Source organism: Fundulus heteroclitus, chromosome 20 (assembly GCF_011125445.2).
Source record: "Fundulus heteroclitus isolate FHET01 chromosome 20, MU-UCD_Fhet_4.1, whole genome shotgun sequence".
Classification (NCBI taxonomy): Eukaryota; Metazoa; Chordata; class Actinopteri; order Cyprinodontiformes; family Fundulidae; genus Fundulus; species Fundulus heteroclitus.
Genome location: NC_046380.1, coordinates 24660965 through 24680565, shown reverse-complemented (window position 1 = coordinate 24680565; position 19601 = coordinate 24660965). Strand labels below are relative to the sequence as shown.

The 19601-nt window shown below is 39.7% G+C and overlaps 1 protein-coding gene across 4 annotated transcripts in view; it reads right to left on the bottom strand.

The window, feature by feature from the left end:
• arhgef25b (Rho guanine nucleotide exchange factor (GEF) 25b) overlaps positions 1 to 18464 on the bottom strand; it is a 40863-nt gene extending 22399 nt beyond the window's left edge. Inside the window, exons 1-2 of one of the 4 annotated variants that reach the window (XM_036124749.1) lie at positions 18245 to 18464; positions 17297 to 17408 (exon numbers count right to left, since the gene is read on the bottom strand). In XM_036124749.1, coding sequence (XP_035980642.1) covers positions 17297 to 17408; positions 18245 to 18292 — 160 coding nt within the window. In that variant the 5' untranslated portion in view covers positions 18293 to 18464. Of the gene's footprint in view, positions 1 to 10137; positions 10224 to 10243; positions 10607 to 17296; positions 17409 to 18244 lie in introns of those variants that run through there. The other 3 variants (XM_036124751.1, XM_036124750.1, XM_036124752.1) reach the window with 3 other exon arrangements.
• Between the last annotated feature and the right edge of the window lie 1137 nt (positions 18465 to 19601).

The window sequence follows — 19601 nt, the reverse complement described above, 5'->3', positions numbered from 1 at the left end:
AGTTGTGTCGTGTTTACCAGTAATTCTTGGTCTTTTGGTTTATTTACAATTCTGCTGTTCATTGCATTTGATTGCCTTTGTCTCAGTAACCATTGGTTCGTCTCCTCAATCAGGGTCCGCACTACTATGCTATGCTCAGTCATCCATGTTCCTTGTTAGTTTTAGGATCAATTTAGTCCATTGTTCTTTGGGACAATCTTTTGGGATTTTGGACCTTAGAGTTTATTTTTGGTAAGTTTCCGTTTGACGTAGTACATATCTTTATTTTTGCCTCCACCTCTGCCTCCCTCTTAGCTGCATTTGGATCCTCCACACATCCACCTCTGTGACACACAGGTGCTTTATAATGGAAACCAAAACCAGAAAAAGATGTTGAAGAAAACAGGAAACCACCCTTTGAATGGACCAGAGATTGGCCAGAATGGCAAAGACTGAGCTGATCAGCTGTGAGATGATCGAACAAGGGCTGCTGCTGCCTGTGAGTTATTTAACAATAAGAAGTCAATGTGAAAGCAAGCTATTGATAAAAAAAACCCAGAAAAGCCCCATTGTTGAAAAAAAAAGAAAGCAAACAGGGTTTTTACAAAAGGCAAACTGCCCTAAAAACAAAATGCAACATTTTATGGCACAATAAAGGCAAGCTCGTTCTTTTTAGAACTGGACAATTAATCAGACAACGGCAAACGCTAAAATCAAACCACAGATCACTGTGAATCACGGTGGCTAAGGCATCATGGGAAAGTTTCTCATACTGTGGTGTCTGTCTTATTCATCAAATACCAGGAGCTGTGTTGCCTCAAGGCTGTTACAAACTCTCACAGCCGCAAAACAAAAAAACAATATAATTATGTTCTTGTAGCTGTGCTTTGGGAGTCTGTGTGTATGAAAATAATAACAGTAAAAAAAAATTATGATTTTAAATGTTTAGTCACTTTTTAAATTTACTGCTATTATAGTTTCACTTTCCTTAACTGGCCCAACAAGTAACAGTGACAAAACTTGTGATCCTTTGCTGCTCGGGAGCTAAAAAAGCAAACAAACAATAAAAACAAGCAAACTACTAAAATACAAGGAGTACCAACCACAATTGTGCAATACTCAGTCATTAAGCAACAATATCATTCTGCACTAATAACTATGAATAAACAAATATGCCATTATAAATACTCTTTAAATTAAGTCAAACTTTTTATGATTATCTCTGGTGCCATTTGGTGTTTTTATCACCCACAGTACAGGGTCACAAGTCTGGTTTAGGGTACCACTGCCTCCCAGGATAAAACATGACAGATAAATGTAAATAAGTCTTTAAGCGTTTGCGAAAATAAACAGCCTGTTTTATTTCAAAGCGCAGAAAAAGAAAATATCAAGAGACAGACACCGTAATTCCAGGATCCACATATAGCGCAGCTAAAAATACATGACGCACAAAGCCATGATGTCCGCTGAAACCTGCCACACTGTATTACAAGCATTCTCAGAAAAGCTTCTCAAAGACTGGGTTCCTCAGTGTCTGTGAGTCCCAAGGAAATCATAGATCTGATAAGAAATAAACAGATGTACAGAGTGCTTTAACTCTGGGAGGACACAGTAATTTTTCCCCCTAGTTTGTTCAATCTGTCAAATTATGACTAAAAACACTTGGATACAAGATTTAACTCTGGGAAAACAAAACAAAGACTCACTAAAATGCAAACACAATCAGACCTAAAGTCAATTTAGAGACTAATTGAGCCAACATGTATGCACCTGTGCAAATTCTCACTTATTCGGGTCAACGCAGGGTTAAATCGGAGGCAACCGGGATTTCGTTTTTCTGAAAAAAGTTTTGACACCTATTGCACCAGCATGCATGTTTTGAGCTGTGGAAAAAAACTGGAGTACCCAGAGAGAACCCACACAGGTACAAGGAGAACATGCAAACCCCATGCAGAACGGCCGTGGTTCAGATTTGAATCCAGGTTCTGCATTATTGCTTCATTATGCTTCAACTGCTTCATTATGCAGCCAAGCTGAGTGATCCAGTCGTCGTCGATACATCAGGCGCTGTCAAGATCAGACAGCTACAATAATTATTTAGTAAAAACCTTTTTTGGAAAGCTCAGCCCCTGATTTCTCACTGCTGTTATAAGACAATATTGTGCATCCGTTTTGGATATGATCTTATACTCTGTGCCAATTATTTTGTTTTCTTAAATTTTTTGGATTATAAAATGTTGCATTGGTTGAATGCTGCAGAATGGAGCAGCTCTAAACAAAGTCCCCGGTTCAAATTCATGCCAAAAGTGTTTCTGTATGGAGTTTGCATGTTTTCTCTGTGAATACATGGATCCTGTCTCATGTCAGGTTATTTGAGCTCCCTAAATTGCACTTAGACATGAGTGTCTGGTTTTCCTGTCCTGTCCAGGGTGTACCATGCTTCTCGCCACACCAAGGCTGGAGATAGGAACCAGCAACCCTGCTGAGGCAAGCAAGTTTCGACAGAGACGGATACATTAATTTATTTAATGTTGGGTGTGATTTTCTCCAAACCCTCAAATAACATTTTCATAAAGTCATGACAGTAAATTAAATCACAACTTTAACAAGCTAATAACTTTGACAACTATAAACAAGAACCATATTCACTTTGAGAACAACCTAAACATCACTTCCTGTTTTATAAAAAACACATTTCAAAAGCATAACATCAATTTAATCTGCTTTATGTAACTGCTTTTAGAACAAACTTGATTATCTGTGCTTTCTGAGGGGTCTTGACGTGTTTAATCGGAATTAAAATCTAATTTATTTTTTTTGCCATTCACAGTCGGTGAATCAGAGGAAGATGGAAGTCATCTGACTTTGTTATGGTATTTTTCCACTTGAACAAATTACTTCCTCACATTGTCTGATCCATGTTCTCCTTTAGTGCACCTGTTGAGGTCATGTGTGTTTATAAAAACAATGTTCCGGAAATCATTTGTACTTGGGACTCACATAATCTCTGCAGGAAAATGAGTTGCAAATGAAAACATGATTTGATAATGAACATAAGAGCAATTCATTAGACTCATAGAATTTCCACAAAATGATGAACTTATAATTTGTGTTTTTCATTATGCATGCTTTTAATTGTATTAAATTAAAGGCAGAGAGAAGTTTGTTGCTTCATTGCTTCCTGCATCTTTCTAAGTAGTACAGAGGAATGTATTCTCCTCTTCTATACTTGTCGTTGCCAGCAGCAGAAAGTATTGGAAAACTGCTGGAGCTGCATTTCAATCAACATTATGATCTATCATCCCTAAAAATGATGAAAGCTTAGTACATTTCACATGTTGGCCATGCTTTAGTGTTGCATAAGAGACTGTAGGGTTGAGTATGATCAGGGATTAATAATATGCAAATACTGATGGATACAGTTATTATTATCATCGCTGAATCATGGAAAATACCCAGTCACTACAAGTACAACTCAGCAACTCTCCTGTCATGAGCAAGAACTCACTTCTGAGAAAGGATTAAGGCAAATTTCATCCAGGACAGATGCTAAAAAATGCTGCTGGATCAACATCAAACAGATGAAGGATTCTTACTCGTAAACCACAGAAGGAATTTATCAGGACAGTATGATAATGATAAGGTTAAAATGGGAGTTATTGGCTGAAAAGCCAAATTAAACCAAATTTAAATGCAATATGTACAACGTTTTTGTTTGTTTGTTTGTTTGTTTAAGAAGCCCTGCATGTCAGGTATTTTTATGTACATTTTATTTTGCATTCTTCAGTAATTCAATTTGTTCTTTTTTTCTCACCAGCCTTTCCCATTTGAACCTGCATTTTGATTTGCCCCTTAACACAAATATGCACAACTTGGACGCTTGTGTCTTAAATGATCGAGTTACTGCTGCTGTTTTTGCTGATACTTATTGTTGAGTTCTTGTACTCGGTGCCTTGCAAAACTATTCTTTTTAACTTTCCTACATTTTGTCACATCATAACCCCAAGTTTCAATGTGTTTTAGTTGGATTTTGATATGATCAGGTAAACACAAAGTAGTGCATTACTGTTGGCCTCAGCCATGATATCAAAGAAGGCCTGAACTATCCACAGAGAACAAAACTCTAAATCCCAGAATGCACAGCTTTAACCTATTTTCATTACAGATCCAAGACAGGAGGAGTTTCACAACTGGAATCCTGTTACAGAGCTACAAAACATTTCTCTTCCTCCGGTGCCTGGAATAGAATGACATAATGTATGTATGGAACTTACATAACTTAATGTATGGAAAACAATTAGATGTGACCCAACACTCTTACACCCACATATATGTTGCTTCTTTTCTTTTTTTTCTTTTTTCCTGTTCAAAATTAAAAATCCAAAATATAAAGTTGTCCTTTGCCCACAGCTTTCTGCACGATACATTGTGGAAAACATGTGCATGAACATCTTGATCTCGCTGGACATGTAAATGACTACATACCCGAAGAACACCTTGGACCCAAAGTAAGATATGCTCCACTGTTTTGTTTATCAGGTTGCTGTACTCCAGCCAAACACAAAACCAGCCGACTGAAATTGGCTGTCTGAACTCCTTTAGAAAAGATTCGTAAAGATCTATAGATTCCCCAAGGAGACACTGTCTCTCATTACGTCACCAAAGTGGTTTCAGCTCCATTGCCCTGACTTTGCACGCCAGTCCAAGCAGACGATCACCCAGCATCGAGAGCAGCCGCCATGACTTCTTCAGACCTGCTAAACTCAACATGTTCTCTTTCTCATCAGAACGGTAAGATGTTGTTTATGGGAAAAGACAATTGGTTTAGAATAAAACAATTTAGACGTTTATTTTGTTGGCTTTTGCTTTGTTCATAGTGCTGCTTCAGTACAAAAAAGGCCACTGCGCCTGATGCTACAGATTTGTTTTGTCAGGTTGATGACTGGTAAAGAGTCACTTTACTCCTGCAACATGAACTTATTCCATTGTGACTGTGTCTTCCTTGCATGTTATTTCACGAACACAAAAAAAATGTCTGCTTAGTCCTCATAACAGTGCTGCATTTTCTCCATTATCTCAGCTGCTAATGCTAAAGCTAATTCCAATCAGTGTTGTCAAGTCTACTTACTATTATCATATTTTGTGGGTCACGGTTTGCTGTTTTTTGGACTTTTTTTTTTAAACCTGAAGTTAAATTGTCAGTCCATTAAAGCTTTTTGCCGCCATCTTGTTAGACCACACCATATAACCATCAACTTGGGAACTTGGTAACACTATTTATCAATTGTCCAAATTGTTAAAGATGTCTAATTTGACAAATTATTTTTGAAACCTTGTTTTATTAGAATGGTGTTTTATTTTACTTTTGCTTTTCATTGTGGACTGGTTGATTGAACTAGGAGCAGCTGTGGTACCTTGGTAGCTTTTAAAGCTAATTTGCCCTCATTGGTTATTATACTTAATCAAACTGAACTGCATTAATTTATTGTATATTGATTTTACTTTATTATTACTTGTTGTTTTTTCTATTTCTTCTGTTGTTTGTTACTACAGAACAACAATGTAATTGGGGGTTTGAATACTAACACCACACTTCTCAGATTTTGTAAAAAAAAAGATTTGAAAAGCCAGTTTCATTTCCCTTCCACCGCACAATTTTGCATTACTTTGTGTTGGTCAAAAACAAATCCCTAAAATATATTGACAATGTTTGGGGGTAAGAAGTGTGAAAACATTTAAGGGGTATGAATATTTTTGCCAGGGAAATGCAATCTGTTGCCACATATTCTGTCAAGCTGGACTTCAGCTAAGGTGCTCAAACAGACATAATTAGCTTAATCAGCATCTGAAAACTAGTAAGATAAAGCAGCATTAAATTAGTAGCTGTCAATCATCCACATTGTAGTATCCTCTCTGTACCTCAGTAAGCTAAGCTAACTTAGCTAAATGCAGACTTTTAAACGTGTCAGTCTTAGCATTTCCACTTTTGATGCAAATCAAGTTTAAATGGGGATCTGCCTGTAATGTGATATAGCAGCAAAACTCATCATCACCCATCACAAAAGTGTGAGATATTTAACTTGACAAGTGTGATGCCATTTAATTAGAGTGGATCTGCGTAGCTATATTTACTCCATCACATACTGGTAGTATTGACTTCACTTTTACTGGTGGGCTTGGTGAATCAGACCTGGAAGTTCCTGAGCCAAAACTGATGATGTGTGGTAATTCAGGGAAACTGCAGGCAGGGCTTTTAAACAGGGGTCCAACCACTCTGCATCTGGAGGGGTTTCTCAGTTTTTATTTTTTCATTAATGGGAACAGTATGATTTGCCACTGAACAACTCATTGAACAATCTCAGATGACTGGAAAAGAGGGAAATATTTTGTGGAATGAGACCAGAGAGCTCCAGAGAACTGTATATGAGAGCTGTTTCGAAGAAGTGACATACACATACGTTTGGGGGGGGAAACATTGTTGACTAGGATTGTTCTCTTCCAAAACCCGCAGCAAACTCATCAAAAGACCTACAAAACATGTTATCGCCAGAGCAAAGCGCCACAGACGGTCTGTTAAACCCAGGGGGACAGAGGTGACAAAGTGAGACATGTCAACACGAGGCCATTTTCATTTTCACATCTCACATGTGTGCTGGCATGGTCTATCGCGGCGGTGCGGCTCAGAGAGGCGCTGCGCCGTAATCTCTCCCCTGAACAACTGGAACAACAGAGGATTTAAGGATCGGCGCGGGAGGAAGACGATTGTCTACGCGTGTGCCTGTTTTCAGCCGCATGTGCTCTGACTAGGGAGCATTAAAGCATTTCATAAATCACTTTCTGCACAGAGTAGCATTCAGAAAGGCCGTTTAATAAGATAAAAGTAAACATACAGTGTACAAAATATCCCTTTGAGGGTTTAAGAGTTTTTGCTTAATGCTGTGGCATTTTTTCACCATCTGAAATAACATGAGATTTCTCTACCTAACTTTTCTGCAATGTGTCACATTAACTGTTACAATGAGAGTGTGTTGGGGGTCTTTAAACCCACATTTTTTCGGCAGCAGGGGGGGGGGAGGGGGGGGGGGGGGGGGGGGTGGGTTAGACAATGACTCACTGTCTCCCATGTTTCCATGATTTAGTGATCAGGGGGATATTTAGAAACTCTGTAATCCAGATGTGAAAGCAAAGACATTCTGTCTGCTTCTGCTCGACCTCCACCAGGTTTAGCTAAACAGTGTGAATGAAAACTGAGTTTCCTTGTCTAACTACAATTGTCCCAACTTTGTCTGCTCAATGTACAAATTTGCTTTCATATACAAATGTAATTTTTGCGTTCTTTCAGTGTTGCACAGGGCTGCTTTCTGTTCTTTCATGTTTGCAAAAAGGACCTGTTTAGTGTTTCTCATTACTCTTGATGGCAACAGTGGAGTTAGCCAGATCTCTTCGTGGTTAGGCGGCGCTCTCTGGGCTCTGGCATCATCACAGCATGCTTTAGAGTTGAGCTTGACTCAGGATGTAATAAAATAAGCAGATCTGACTAGGAGACCGATTCAGTTTAAAGTAGCACATCATTGTTGAGTGGAAGTAAAGTTAATCATTGTTTTCCCTTATAAAAACCTGAAAAGCGTTACGTTCAGTTTATATTCGCTCCACTTTGCTCTGATAGGGCAAAATAAAACCCAGTCACACCAACTGCCTGAAGAGCACAGTTCAGTCCATCATCTGAAACCGGAAAGAGGGTGGCACCAACGCCGAGACGTGTAAGTCCAGCCTCAACGCACAGGCTGGTCAGAGGGAGCGATTAACCAGCGAAGTAGCTAGCGCTAACTCTGGAGGAGCTGCAGAGATTCACAGCTCAGATAGGAGAATCTGCTGACAGGACAAATCATGGTGATGAACTCTAAATATCTGCCCTTTTCGTGAATAAGTTGTAGTAGAGTTGTAAAAGTAGCTCATTAGTAGTTTGAGTCAAAGTTTACCTCAAGCCATGCAGCTAACAACTTTTGGTTTATAATACAATTTAAAATACAGAGGTTAGCAACTGTGTAAGGCACTGTCATTACAACGGTGTATGATTTCTGAAAGTATTAGTCCTGATGTACACACTGATCTCCTACAAAACAGAGTTATACACGTTATACGGTTGATTTACAAACTATTGTTCAGAGCTTTTCACCATCCTAAATATCAACGGGGTCATTTATTTAGTTTGTCCTTGAAATACAATGTTAGCTTACATCTACATATTAGAGAATTTACCGGGCTATTGTTAATATTCTCGTGTCATTTTACAGGATATGTATTTGTTCTGGCTTTCAAAATCAAACTCACACTAGCTTTAAGTAATAAGTTAGACTTAAGAGTGATTCAGGGAAACAGCAGCTTAAGAGTTAAGGGTTATTTTGGGTACAGATGGGAGGAAGGATTCTGGAATCACAGCTTTTATTATATGTAGGCTTGTTTTTAGAGGCTCAGATGCTTCAAATGACCTTCTTTTACACAACAAATAAAGGCTACAGTTACCACAGTGTGTTTTTTTCCCCCTATGTGGACGCTCTTCCAGTAAAGAAAAGGAGATCTAAATTCGAGGGAAAACCACTTTGCAACTTCATAACAATGGAAGGGCTCTCTCCAGGAGGTTGACATGTTATTATGCAATCGGCAGATGGAGCAAGCCAAGCTGCAAAGTGCAAATCGCTTGTAAACCTCCAGAAGACAGGAGTCAGAAAAAAACAATAACAACAGCACAAAAAATCTAGAAAAGCTGGAGAGGTTGGGGCAGATAGACTAAACTATCAGCATGTACCGGGTAGACCAGAGAAAAGCAGCAGGACATCCATAAATTTCTTGGAAAAAGTGTGACTGAAGGAACTCAGAGTGTAACAGCTGGATGGGTTCGGACAAAAACAGAAATAATGATGACATCTGCTTGCACCAATTGCATGAAAAAAAAAGATTACACGGTGCCGCAGAACGAGTAAACATAAAAAAAGACCATTATAATGCGATGGACGAATCACTGACATGATCTCAGAAAGGTTTATCAAAATTGTCTTTGTCAAAACGAATCTAAAGTTAAAAATAACCCAAATCAATTGAAAGCAGCTGCAGTTAAGGTCTGGTGAATCATCACAACTTTGAAAACATCTTGTGACAAAACCCTGGGTTTCAGAATTCATGCAACCAGCTTACAAAGCATAATGTTTTATTTGTGTTTATGTTTTGTGACTAGCTACCTAACCCTAACCCTCTGATTCCAAAATAAGTTCATACATTTGAAAAATAAAGATTTGAAAACATAGAGAATTCATCGCTTAGAGCAATCGTTTTGCAGGAACGCATTCAGATTCTCAGGGTCCAAAGTCTGAGTTTATTTTTTATATAAATCTGACTTCAAAAATAACAATGCAACAAAATCTGTATTGTTATAATTTATGGACTTACAAGGCTCTAAAAACTTCACCTCAAACATTTTAGTGTGCCCTTCATACGTAATATTTTATGTTTTGCTGGTTACTTTTTTTTTTCTTTGCCCTTTTGACCAAAATTGTATAAAAACAAGTAAAATGAATACCAACATTATATTATGGTTTAAGCATACTAAAAGATCCAAGCTTTGAACAAAGACATTTTTATTGCACTTTTTCTCAAGAAAAATCTGAGATTCCTCACTTTAAATAACTAAAACAACAGGGTTTTAGATATTTCCAGTAACAAGAACTAGTTCTCCTGTACATCCGATGTAATTTGTATGTTTTCCCACTCAGTTTGTTCACAAACATCTGAAAGTTTAGAGAATCAGGACTAAGCAGGCAGACATTTCTGCAGCTTTTCTCCTCCCCCATGATGTCAAATTAATGTAAATTCAGATCAAGTTGATGGAGTGGAGAGCCACGATTAGCTTTGACCTCTCCCATTTTTCTGAGGCTCAATGTAAAGCGAAATTGTTCTGTGAAGCCTGAAACTGCCGTCCCACAAACTGTGCTGCTAACTTCATAAAATTAGACCTCTTGATATCAGAACCAGCAAGTTAAATGTGATAGGGAATGGATTGGACTCATTGTTACTCTAACAAATCTCTTTTCAGACCACCAGCGGCAACTACACTTGAACACATCTGTAAAGTCAACGAATAAATGAAATTATCCACTGTCTGACCCATTGTTGTAGAATCCCAAAGATCATTGAAGTTCCTCAAACTTTCAGCTCCAGCTTGGAAAATCCCATCCAGCAAAGGTCTGACTGATGAGCAGACGGTACATACCTCTACTTCTGACTAAGCAGCAGCCGCATTTACTGACAAGTTTCCTGAACAGATGCTGACACCCACAGCCTCGCTGGTGGTGACCCCCTCTCATGGTGATCCGCTCGCGCTGCTCCACTTGAAACCATCAGAAGCAGACACAGTCACAAGCCCACAGACACACTATTCCTGCGGTAATCCCCTAGGAAGATGGGAGGGAAAGTGTGCAGCGAGCTTTGCAGTCATATTCCAAATCTGACGGGGGGTGGAAAAACGCCGATAGAGGAATGACAGTCTCCTGCCATGGTATGGCAACAAATGACTTTGGATCAGAATCCCCTCTGTTTGGTGGGACAGATTATAAGTGAGGCCGAGGGTAAGTGAGGGAGCGATACAGAGGCAGGAAAGAGGAGGAGCCGTGATGGGAGACAGACACAAGCTGCATTGCTTTGCCAGCATCTGTTTCCAAGTCCCTCCTCTCAGTTCAGTCCCCTCCCTTAATATTCCTGTCAGCTTAATGAGCCCTTCTTGACACCCTTCCCTCTCTGGCTATGGCACATTCTTTTTTATACTCACATTAATGATTATTAAATTGCTATTTAGTAATATTAGTCATTATTATAAATTATTCTAAACAAATAATGTTTGTGCATTCAGCCTCCTTGACCCAAGTTGGAGAAGCACGTTTTGTTGTATTCATTGCTGCAGGAATTTCTCTACTAGTTTTGTACATCTAGAAACAGAAATATTCTACCTGAGCTCAAGTTCAGTCAGATTAGACGGAAAGAGTCTGTGAACATCGATATTAAAGTTTCTGATTTAGGTCTGGACTTCGACCTGGCTGTTCCAGCACATGCTAGTAGCTCTGGCTGTATGTTTAGAGTCGTCGTCCTGCTTTCGTCTCAAGTCTTTTTACAGCCTCTAGCTGGGTTATATTTCTGTATTTACCTCCATCTATTTTCCCACCAACTCTGACCTGGTTTTCTGTCCCTGCTGGAGAAAAACATCCCCACAGCATGATGCTGCCACCACCGTGTTTCACAGTGTGGGGGTCAGCCACTGTGGTGTTTTTTGATTTATACCAGAAAGTATAGCATTTTGGTCTGACCTGACCAGAGCTCCTCCTCCCACATGTTTGCTGTAAGTAAGTAAGGTGTGTTTATGAAGTGCCTTTCACAGACGCAAACTCACAAAGCACTGTACAGGTAAATAACATTTAGGATATACATAAAAACACAAAAGTATATTTAAAGAGCTCGATAAATATACATAAAAAGCACGGCTTGTGGCAAACCGCAAACAGGACTTGTTCGAGGTTTCTTTCAACCATATTTGAACTTGCCACTCGTCTGTAAAGCTCAAATTTATGGAGTACACAACTAGGAGTTGTCCTGCAGATTATAAAATGGAAAAGACAGATGTGATTATTTTTGGTTCCAAAAATGCAATGTTAGAAATTAGCACTGAACTAGACTCTTTTTTTTAAAATTACTTTATTTCTGCCCTTTTGTTCTTCCAGTAGAAACTTATCTGATGACCCCTTTTATAAATGGTTCTACACAAACTTGCTTTGCTTTGCGTTGCCTTACTGCAGAGCTCACAAAAACACTAGGTGTCATCGTGGACCCAGACTCCAATCAGCTTACCACCACCTCTAAAATGCCACAGTAAAGAGAGCCCAATCAAACATGGACACGGATGGACGTGGATTCATGCATGCTGTCATTTATAATAATGAGAGATTTCTGTACTGATATCTACTGTATACTGATCTCTGAGAAAGGAATAAAAATCAGTCAGGCAGCTGCAGCTCATTCAAAATGTTTCCACTTCCTGCCAAAATCTGGCAAAACTAACAGTGAACCCAGCTGATGGAGACAGAAAAAAGCCCCGTAAGTGTTGGACTGTAACTTCCTGGCCCCAGCTTGTGCCGCTCTTACCTCCCTCCAAATGTGAAACAGTTTTGCTGTTAAACTTTTCCAGTGAAAGCAAATACATGTGCTCATCATAACAATGCTGTGAATTCCCATTGACATGGTTTGCATGTTTGTGTTGTGACCAGATTTCAGCACACAGTGTTTTAATGAAATGTACTCTGCTGTCTTGATTATGGTAGTGATTTCATTCATCTTTGAGAGAACATTTTGTCTTTCCTTCAGGGAAGAGGTGATTCAGACAGAGCAGGAGAACAAATATCCGGAAGTTCAATAGGACAGGAAACGGGACCACAAGGTTCAGACACAGTTCTCAGCAGGAAGGGCCGACAATTAATCTTTTTCCTGTGGAAGATTCAATCCTTCAGGGTATAATATAGACTTTAACTTTATTTTCTGTATTTTACTGTCTTAGCTGCAGCAAAAAGCCTGATGATGGATCCTTAGTGCTTTAAGGGTCATGATTTGCATTACCCAGAAATAAATGTTTTGAACCAGAGAAGCATTTTAAAAAAGAGAGAGATAAAAACTGTCTTTAAAATCTGCAGAAAACCCTACTTTTGTGCATTTACAATATACTTTTGCAGTTTCTAGAAATAGTCTTCACACACCTTAAACCTTTCCACAAACATGCATGTGTTTTACGTGGATTTTGTGTGACAGACAAAATGGGGAAATATAGTTTCTAATTTGGCTGCAAAGTCTATCTAACTGGTAGTTATGACCAATTCCAGTAATCATTGGGCAAGAGGCCAGGCAACCTACACAGGTCACCAGCTCATCACATGGACAGAAGACAAGCAGTCATGCACACAGTATTAGTCACGTTTTCAGACTCTGGGAGGAAGCTGGGATACCCAGAGAGGACCCAGGCATGCAGACGGAGACCACGCAAATCCATGCAGAAAGACCTGAGGGCGAGATTTGAACCCTGGACCTTTTGTGTAAGTCCTACTGCAAAACACTACCAACAGCACCCCTGTACAGCAAATAATAATCGTAGTATTTAGTTCTTTTACTTTTGCACAAATCCAGTTCTTTCAATGTTAATCACTAATTATGTTATTTTATCTCAGTATAACTCCAGCTGTTCTGTGAATGCATCAGAGATTATTTGGAGGGCATTGGTGAACAAACAGCATCATGATGCTGACAGCATCCAGACAGCATCCAGGTCTCCCTTGCAAAAGAGATTTTTAATCTCAATGGGTATTACCTGGTTAAATAAAGGATAAATAAATAAAAATAAATGAGGACCAAGGAACACTGCAGACAGCTCAGGTGTCAAGTTCAGTGGCATATATATCACTCTGGGCAAGTTGTGGAGAAGTTTAAAGCAGAGTTAGGTCATGAAACAGAAGATAATTACTTGTGCACCCTATAATCTTTATGAGATGGAAGAATCTGGCCTACATCCGAAACACTATGTGTTGTAGAAAACTAACTGCGCACGTCCCCCTGAACACACATGTCCCATGGTGAAACATGGCAGTGGCAACATCACGCTGCAGGGATACTTTTTTCCCAGCAGGGATTGAGAGGCAGGTCAGAGATGATGGGAAGGTGGCTAAAACTTAATGCAGGGTGGTGGTGGAAGAAGATCTGAAGGTTATAAAATGCTTGGAATGGATAGAATGGAGATTCACCTTCCAGCAGGAGAACGATCCTAAATAAACAGCCTGGCTGAGCGAGAACAGAACGGCTCACTGAGCACATTTGATTAGCCAAGCATATTCCAGAACTGAATCCTTTTATGAGGACATGAGACCAGATGTGTACATGTTTGCTCATGTAAATATCCTATGAAACTGTTTTGAGCCTAAATTGTTTCATAATGAACAATGGGTAAAGTATACTGTGTAAATATGCAAAGCTAAGAAGGGTAGCCCAAAACTTGCAGATGTAATTCCAGAAAAAAAAGTGGTTCTAGAAAATATTGACTCAGACGAACAAATTACCAATGCATGGCACACTTTTTTAGATTATTTGTCAAAAGTGATTTTATGCATCAAATCCTTCCACTTCCCCATGAAAAATGTGCATTATTTTGTGTCAGTCTAGCACATGGAAATCCAGTAAAGTGCATCGATGGTTGTGATTGTAATTTGATACAGGTTTAGTTGAAGGCCATGGTGAAAAAAAAAAAAAAAAGGCCACCTCGCACAGAGCTGAACTCTGAATAAATGTTTCAGTCATCTTGATTCTTTTTTTTTTTTCAGATCAAAATGAGAGGGAAAAAGGCACCCTGTATTTTGCAATTCTAAAAAAAGAATACCCACAAATACACATGTCTAATTACTAAAATTTGTTGTTTGCTTCACAATAAACTAAAGCAATACATCTTTAGACTTCTAGTCCTTTTCTGTAAATTAAATGGAGCAAACTCTCAACCAATTCATCTTATTTCCAGGTTGTCAGGCAACAAAACATGAATTCAGTATCTCAAGCGTTTGCTTCGTATCAAGCAACACTAATATGGTGAACTGACAGACTTTATATCTGCTCAGTTGAAGCGCGCTGACTGCTTTTGGTTTAAAGCTCCACTCTTTTACTCAGCGCCACCAGCGTGATTGTAGGCTATCCGTTCAGATGCACGCTCTCTGCCATTTGCCCATTTCCTCCTCGACCGTTCAGCAAGCTCAAAACAAAAACACGTGCAGTCCTCTCGCACATGATGTACAACACTGCAAGCCAAACACACCAAAATACAACCAGCTGCAGATGTACAAACACAACACCAACGCAAATGGGGCAAATAGTAACAAAAGTAAGTAAAAGAACAATATAAGAGCCATTTGTGATGCTAACCATGTATTAAGTTCAGTTTTCTGAATTCTGCTGATGCCCACTGACAGCAAGCCTGAGAAGTAGCAGCAGCAGTCACAAAGCAAACATGACTCTAACTCTGGTGGCGGCAATAAAGCCAACTTTAGCATTACATAAATAGTGTTGAGCAATTTAGTCCACCTCAAGACTTTTTATGGCGGTTTTCATTTTTGTTCACAATCACAAAAACATCTAAACTGCTCATAAAGTTGAAACCATAGCTGAATAAATACAGTCTAGTTTCCTTTAAAAACAGCAGAATATCCCTTTTAATTAGCACTTAATCACACACTAAGAATCAAATGCCAACTTCAGCATCATTACCCGCCCACCGTGCTTAGACTGGATCACAGCATCTCCAACAACGGGACATGCAAGCAAGCAACAGGAATCTGGCCCTCTGAGGGTCGTCCACCCAGAAGACCATGCCGCCCAGGGTGGAGAGTCATGGCGCTCATATCAAGAACCGCCACTGTTGTTTCAGGAAACCAAAGTGCTGTAAGGACCCACAGAGACGACTCTGAGCAGGCAGGACTGAAGCAGGAAAGTCTCATCTGGAAGCCAAGATCCAGCTTTGTTGTTCTGAGCACAGCTGTTTAAACTCGCCACAAGCGGGAGCAGATTTAAACACATTTGTGCACAAGCTCAAACACACCTAAACATGGAAAAAAAGTCTGCAAAGAACAAAGTAAAAGCTCCTGCTTCTGCCTGCATATATAAACACACGGTCCCGTGCTCAGACAGACAGATCACAGCCACATGCAAACATCAGAGCGTCTTTCAACAAACTCCGCCGACATGATGGTCCTGCTTAACCACACAGATCCCCCCACGGTGCAGGATTATTGCGTTTGCATGCCTGCTAATGTGAGCAAACCCAAGCTTTAAATGTCTGTAATTAATCATCAGGGACAGTGTAACATGAGATTGCATTGCTTCTGTCCACGCTGTTTTCTTGTGCGGAGCACCTTTCAGCAAACACGACTGATGTGAGCACAGCTCCCCTTCAAGGGGGACGGAAGAGGTGCAGGCCCGCAGAAAGCAGGCTGTTGCTCCTTAACCCTCGAGCTTCTGACCAACAAACCAACAGAGACTTTAAATTCAGACTTTTACTGCGCATAAAAATCACAAACACATTCATTAAGGAGAGACATAATGAACACACTTGTGCACAAATAATGTGTTCATTACACAAACAGGCTGCTGTAGCCAGGATATCATCTGAAGACCCCCAACCGACTTGGCCACAACTCTTAAAGCCAGTTTTTTTATTATTTTATAACAGGAACATGGTTGCAGTGTAACTTGAAGAAGTGTTTTGCATTTTGTCATGTTACGATCACAAACTGTAGCGTATTGAATCTCAGCTGAAATCCAGCTGTTCTGTGAAAGTCTCAGAGGTTTATAAGAGAACATTAATGAACAAACGACATAAGGAGAAAACCAAGGAACCCAGCAGGAAGTAGGTTATAAAACAATACCCCCAGCTCTGAACGTCTCACAGAACGCTGCTCCATCCATCATCTGAAAACAGGAAGAGTATGACTGAACTGCAAACCCACCGAGACACGGCCGACCACCTGAGCTGACAGGTCAGGTAAGAAGAGCATTAATCAATCATAGAAGCAGCCAAGAGGCCTGTGGAAACTTCGGGGCAGCTGCAGAGATCCATAGCTCAGGTGGGAGAACCTGTGGATGGATCGTTAGTTGTGCCCTCCATAAAACTGCCTTTTATGAAAGAGTGAGAAGTAGAAACCCATCATTTAAAAAAACAAAAGCTGTATGAAGTCCCAGTTGCTAACCCAATGGCACAGTAAATGTGTGGATGAAGGTATTTCACTCAGCTGATACCAAAATGTTTGTTCTCCATAGAGAACCTCGTTTGTTAACATTAGCACTGCACGTCGCCCTGAACACGCCTTCCCAACAGTGACACACGGCGGCGGCTGCATCATGCTGAGCCAATGCCGTTCTTCAGCAGAGGCAGGGAAGCTGCTCAGAGTTGATGGGAGGATGGATGGAGCTAAATGCAGTGAACTGAAGGTTAGATTGATGCAATCAAAATCCAGATTTAAATCCTGTTGAGAGTCTATAGGCAAGGATTGAATTAATTGATGCTCAGAAATATAAAACGTCTAGTCTGAATCAACTTGAGCTGTTTTGGAGATTATTACTTGTGAACCAAGATCCTGTTTGCTGTGCTTTATAATTATGCATGACTTTGTGTTGTTCTGTTACATAAAACCAATTAAGCACAAGGTGGTTTGTGGTTTTAAAGTTCAGAGGTTATTAATATCCTTGCAAGGCCTGGTACCTTTCTGTTGTACCTTGACATCCTGCAGCCATGATGGACGCCCTGGCACACTGGAGATGAGTCCCGACGTCCTGACAGTCCTCATCCGATGGCACGCGCTCCCGGCTGGTTTCTGAAATTTTGACAAGCAAAAACTGAGTGAGCAGGTCTGGAAGACTAAAGAAAGAAGATGTGACTTTACAGAAGAGGTAACACGGGATTAAGTATAATAGATCCAGGTGTACGTAGGCTTAAGTGGAAAAGAAAAGGGTGATGATGTGTCTGTGTTACTGTTTCACCTTTCTCCACCCCTTGTTGTCTCTTATCTCATCTGTGGAATTTCCCTCAGGGGCAAAAAACAAACAAAAACTGCACAACATCAACCCCTCAAGCCAAAGAGCACAGATAACAAACAATACCTCTTTTTTTTTATCTCTGAGAACGGTTTAATCTTGCAAAGAAAAAAAAACAATTGTTTTTATTTCAATCTTCTTTCATTTTGATGAATTCATTCTGAAACAGTTTTGAGTCTTTGTGTGAATGCTAAACGGTAAAGGGCTTCACCCATTCACATTAGTTAAAATAACAAAATGTATTTATTTGTAAAAATCAAATTGAAATCTGAATCATTTAAAAATACATAAATAAATAAATAAATAAATAAATAAATAAATAAATATAAAGACCAACCAGCAACATGTTTTAGTTGACTACACTCAGTGTATTCATAGCTGTTTTTTTGAACTGATCTAGGAGAGAACCCTGTCTCTGGTTGTAACATGACAACACTCTAAATGTTTCAAAACATTTTTACTTTCTGGTATATTTATGTAATGAAATGTGTTCCTCGATTAGATCTTAAAGAAATGTTGCATTTGGGCAGGCTTACTGATCACTGAGAGCGGCTCAGCCGTTACTTTAACTACCTTTAAACATGAGAAAAATCAATGCCATGGACCAAAGACTCACGTTCACAGCTCCCTCAGTCTTCCCTTGCACTTTTGCCAAAGTCTTCATTTTGCTTTTTCCTCTTGAATCCTCCTCTTGTCAGTTATTTGTTTTCATCTCATCCAATGCCGAAAAGTTGTTTATCTTTAAAGACTTTCAAAGAGATTTCAGCATCATCCCACCTAATGTCTGGCAAACAGGCAAAAGACGGCGACAGGCCGGCTGCAGACCTCTCTCCTCGGGCCCCTGTGGCTGACTGGTGGACAATCAATCCAGGCAGGTCTGGTCGCATCCCACTGATCCTTTGTTCAGTGAAAAATTATCTGGGGTTCAAACGTGTAGTGCCTTGCAGAAGTATTCACAGCCATGAATGTTTCACTTGTTGTCATGTTACAACCACAAACCTTAAAATAATTTACTCAGAATCATTAGAATCAGCCAACACAAGCACAGAGTAGTGTGTAGCTGTGAACTGAAATGTTTGGAGGCACAGTTTTAATATTTTTTTATATATATAAATAAAATCTGAATTAATACATTGCACATTTAGAGATTGAATCTTTTTGCCAAACAGCTGAAGTTCAGTAAAATTGGGTGGAAAATGTCTGAGAATTTATTTTGTTTAAAGCCTTACCCCAGATTGTCAATTGGATTCTGGTCTGGACTTTGACTAGGCCATTTTAACACATAAATATGCTTTGATCTTAACAAATAAACTCACAATCCAAACACTCATTTTTGCTCTGGCCTGTATTGATTACAATTTGTAAACAGCCCCAAAGCCTACATGATAGTTAAAAAAACAGCTGTTCAAACTTTATATTGCAAGAGTAGACTTTTTCTCCATGCTGTTTGTAAATTGTGATAAACCCTAGGTAGGACGTTTTACAGTTTTCTTGTGGAAGCGAGTCAGTTTGTAGAGTTCATGACTAAAGCAGTTGTCCTGTTAACATATTCTCCCTCCTGAGCTGTGGATATCTGCAGCTCCTCCAGAGTTACCATGGGGCTTCACACAGGAGGACTTCAATCATTAACTAGGCGACCTCTGAAGTGAAATGATTGCCACACTGTTCAGACTGATGTTGAAAGCCATCTCCTGTTTACCCATCCCAACACAGTTATATTCTATTTTGTGTCGCTCTCCCACATTAACCCACTGTGAAACACACTGACGCTTGTGGTTGTAATATGACAAGTACGTGGAGAACCTGAAGGGGTACGAATACTTTAGTAAGGTACTCCACATGTGTTTAAGCTCTGACTGAGGCTCTCCCATCTGCGTCACAAAGCTGTTTCAGAACTAAATAAGCTAAAGCTGTTTACGCCGTGCTCCTCCTTGATCTTTATGACTGATACAAAAAAAGGAGGCTTGGTCCCG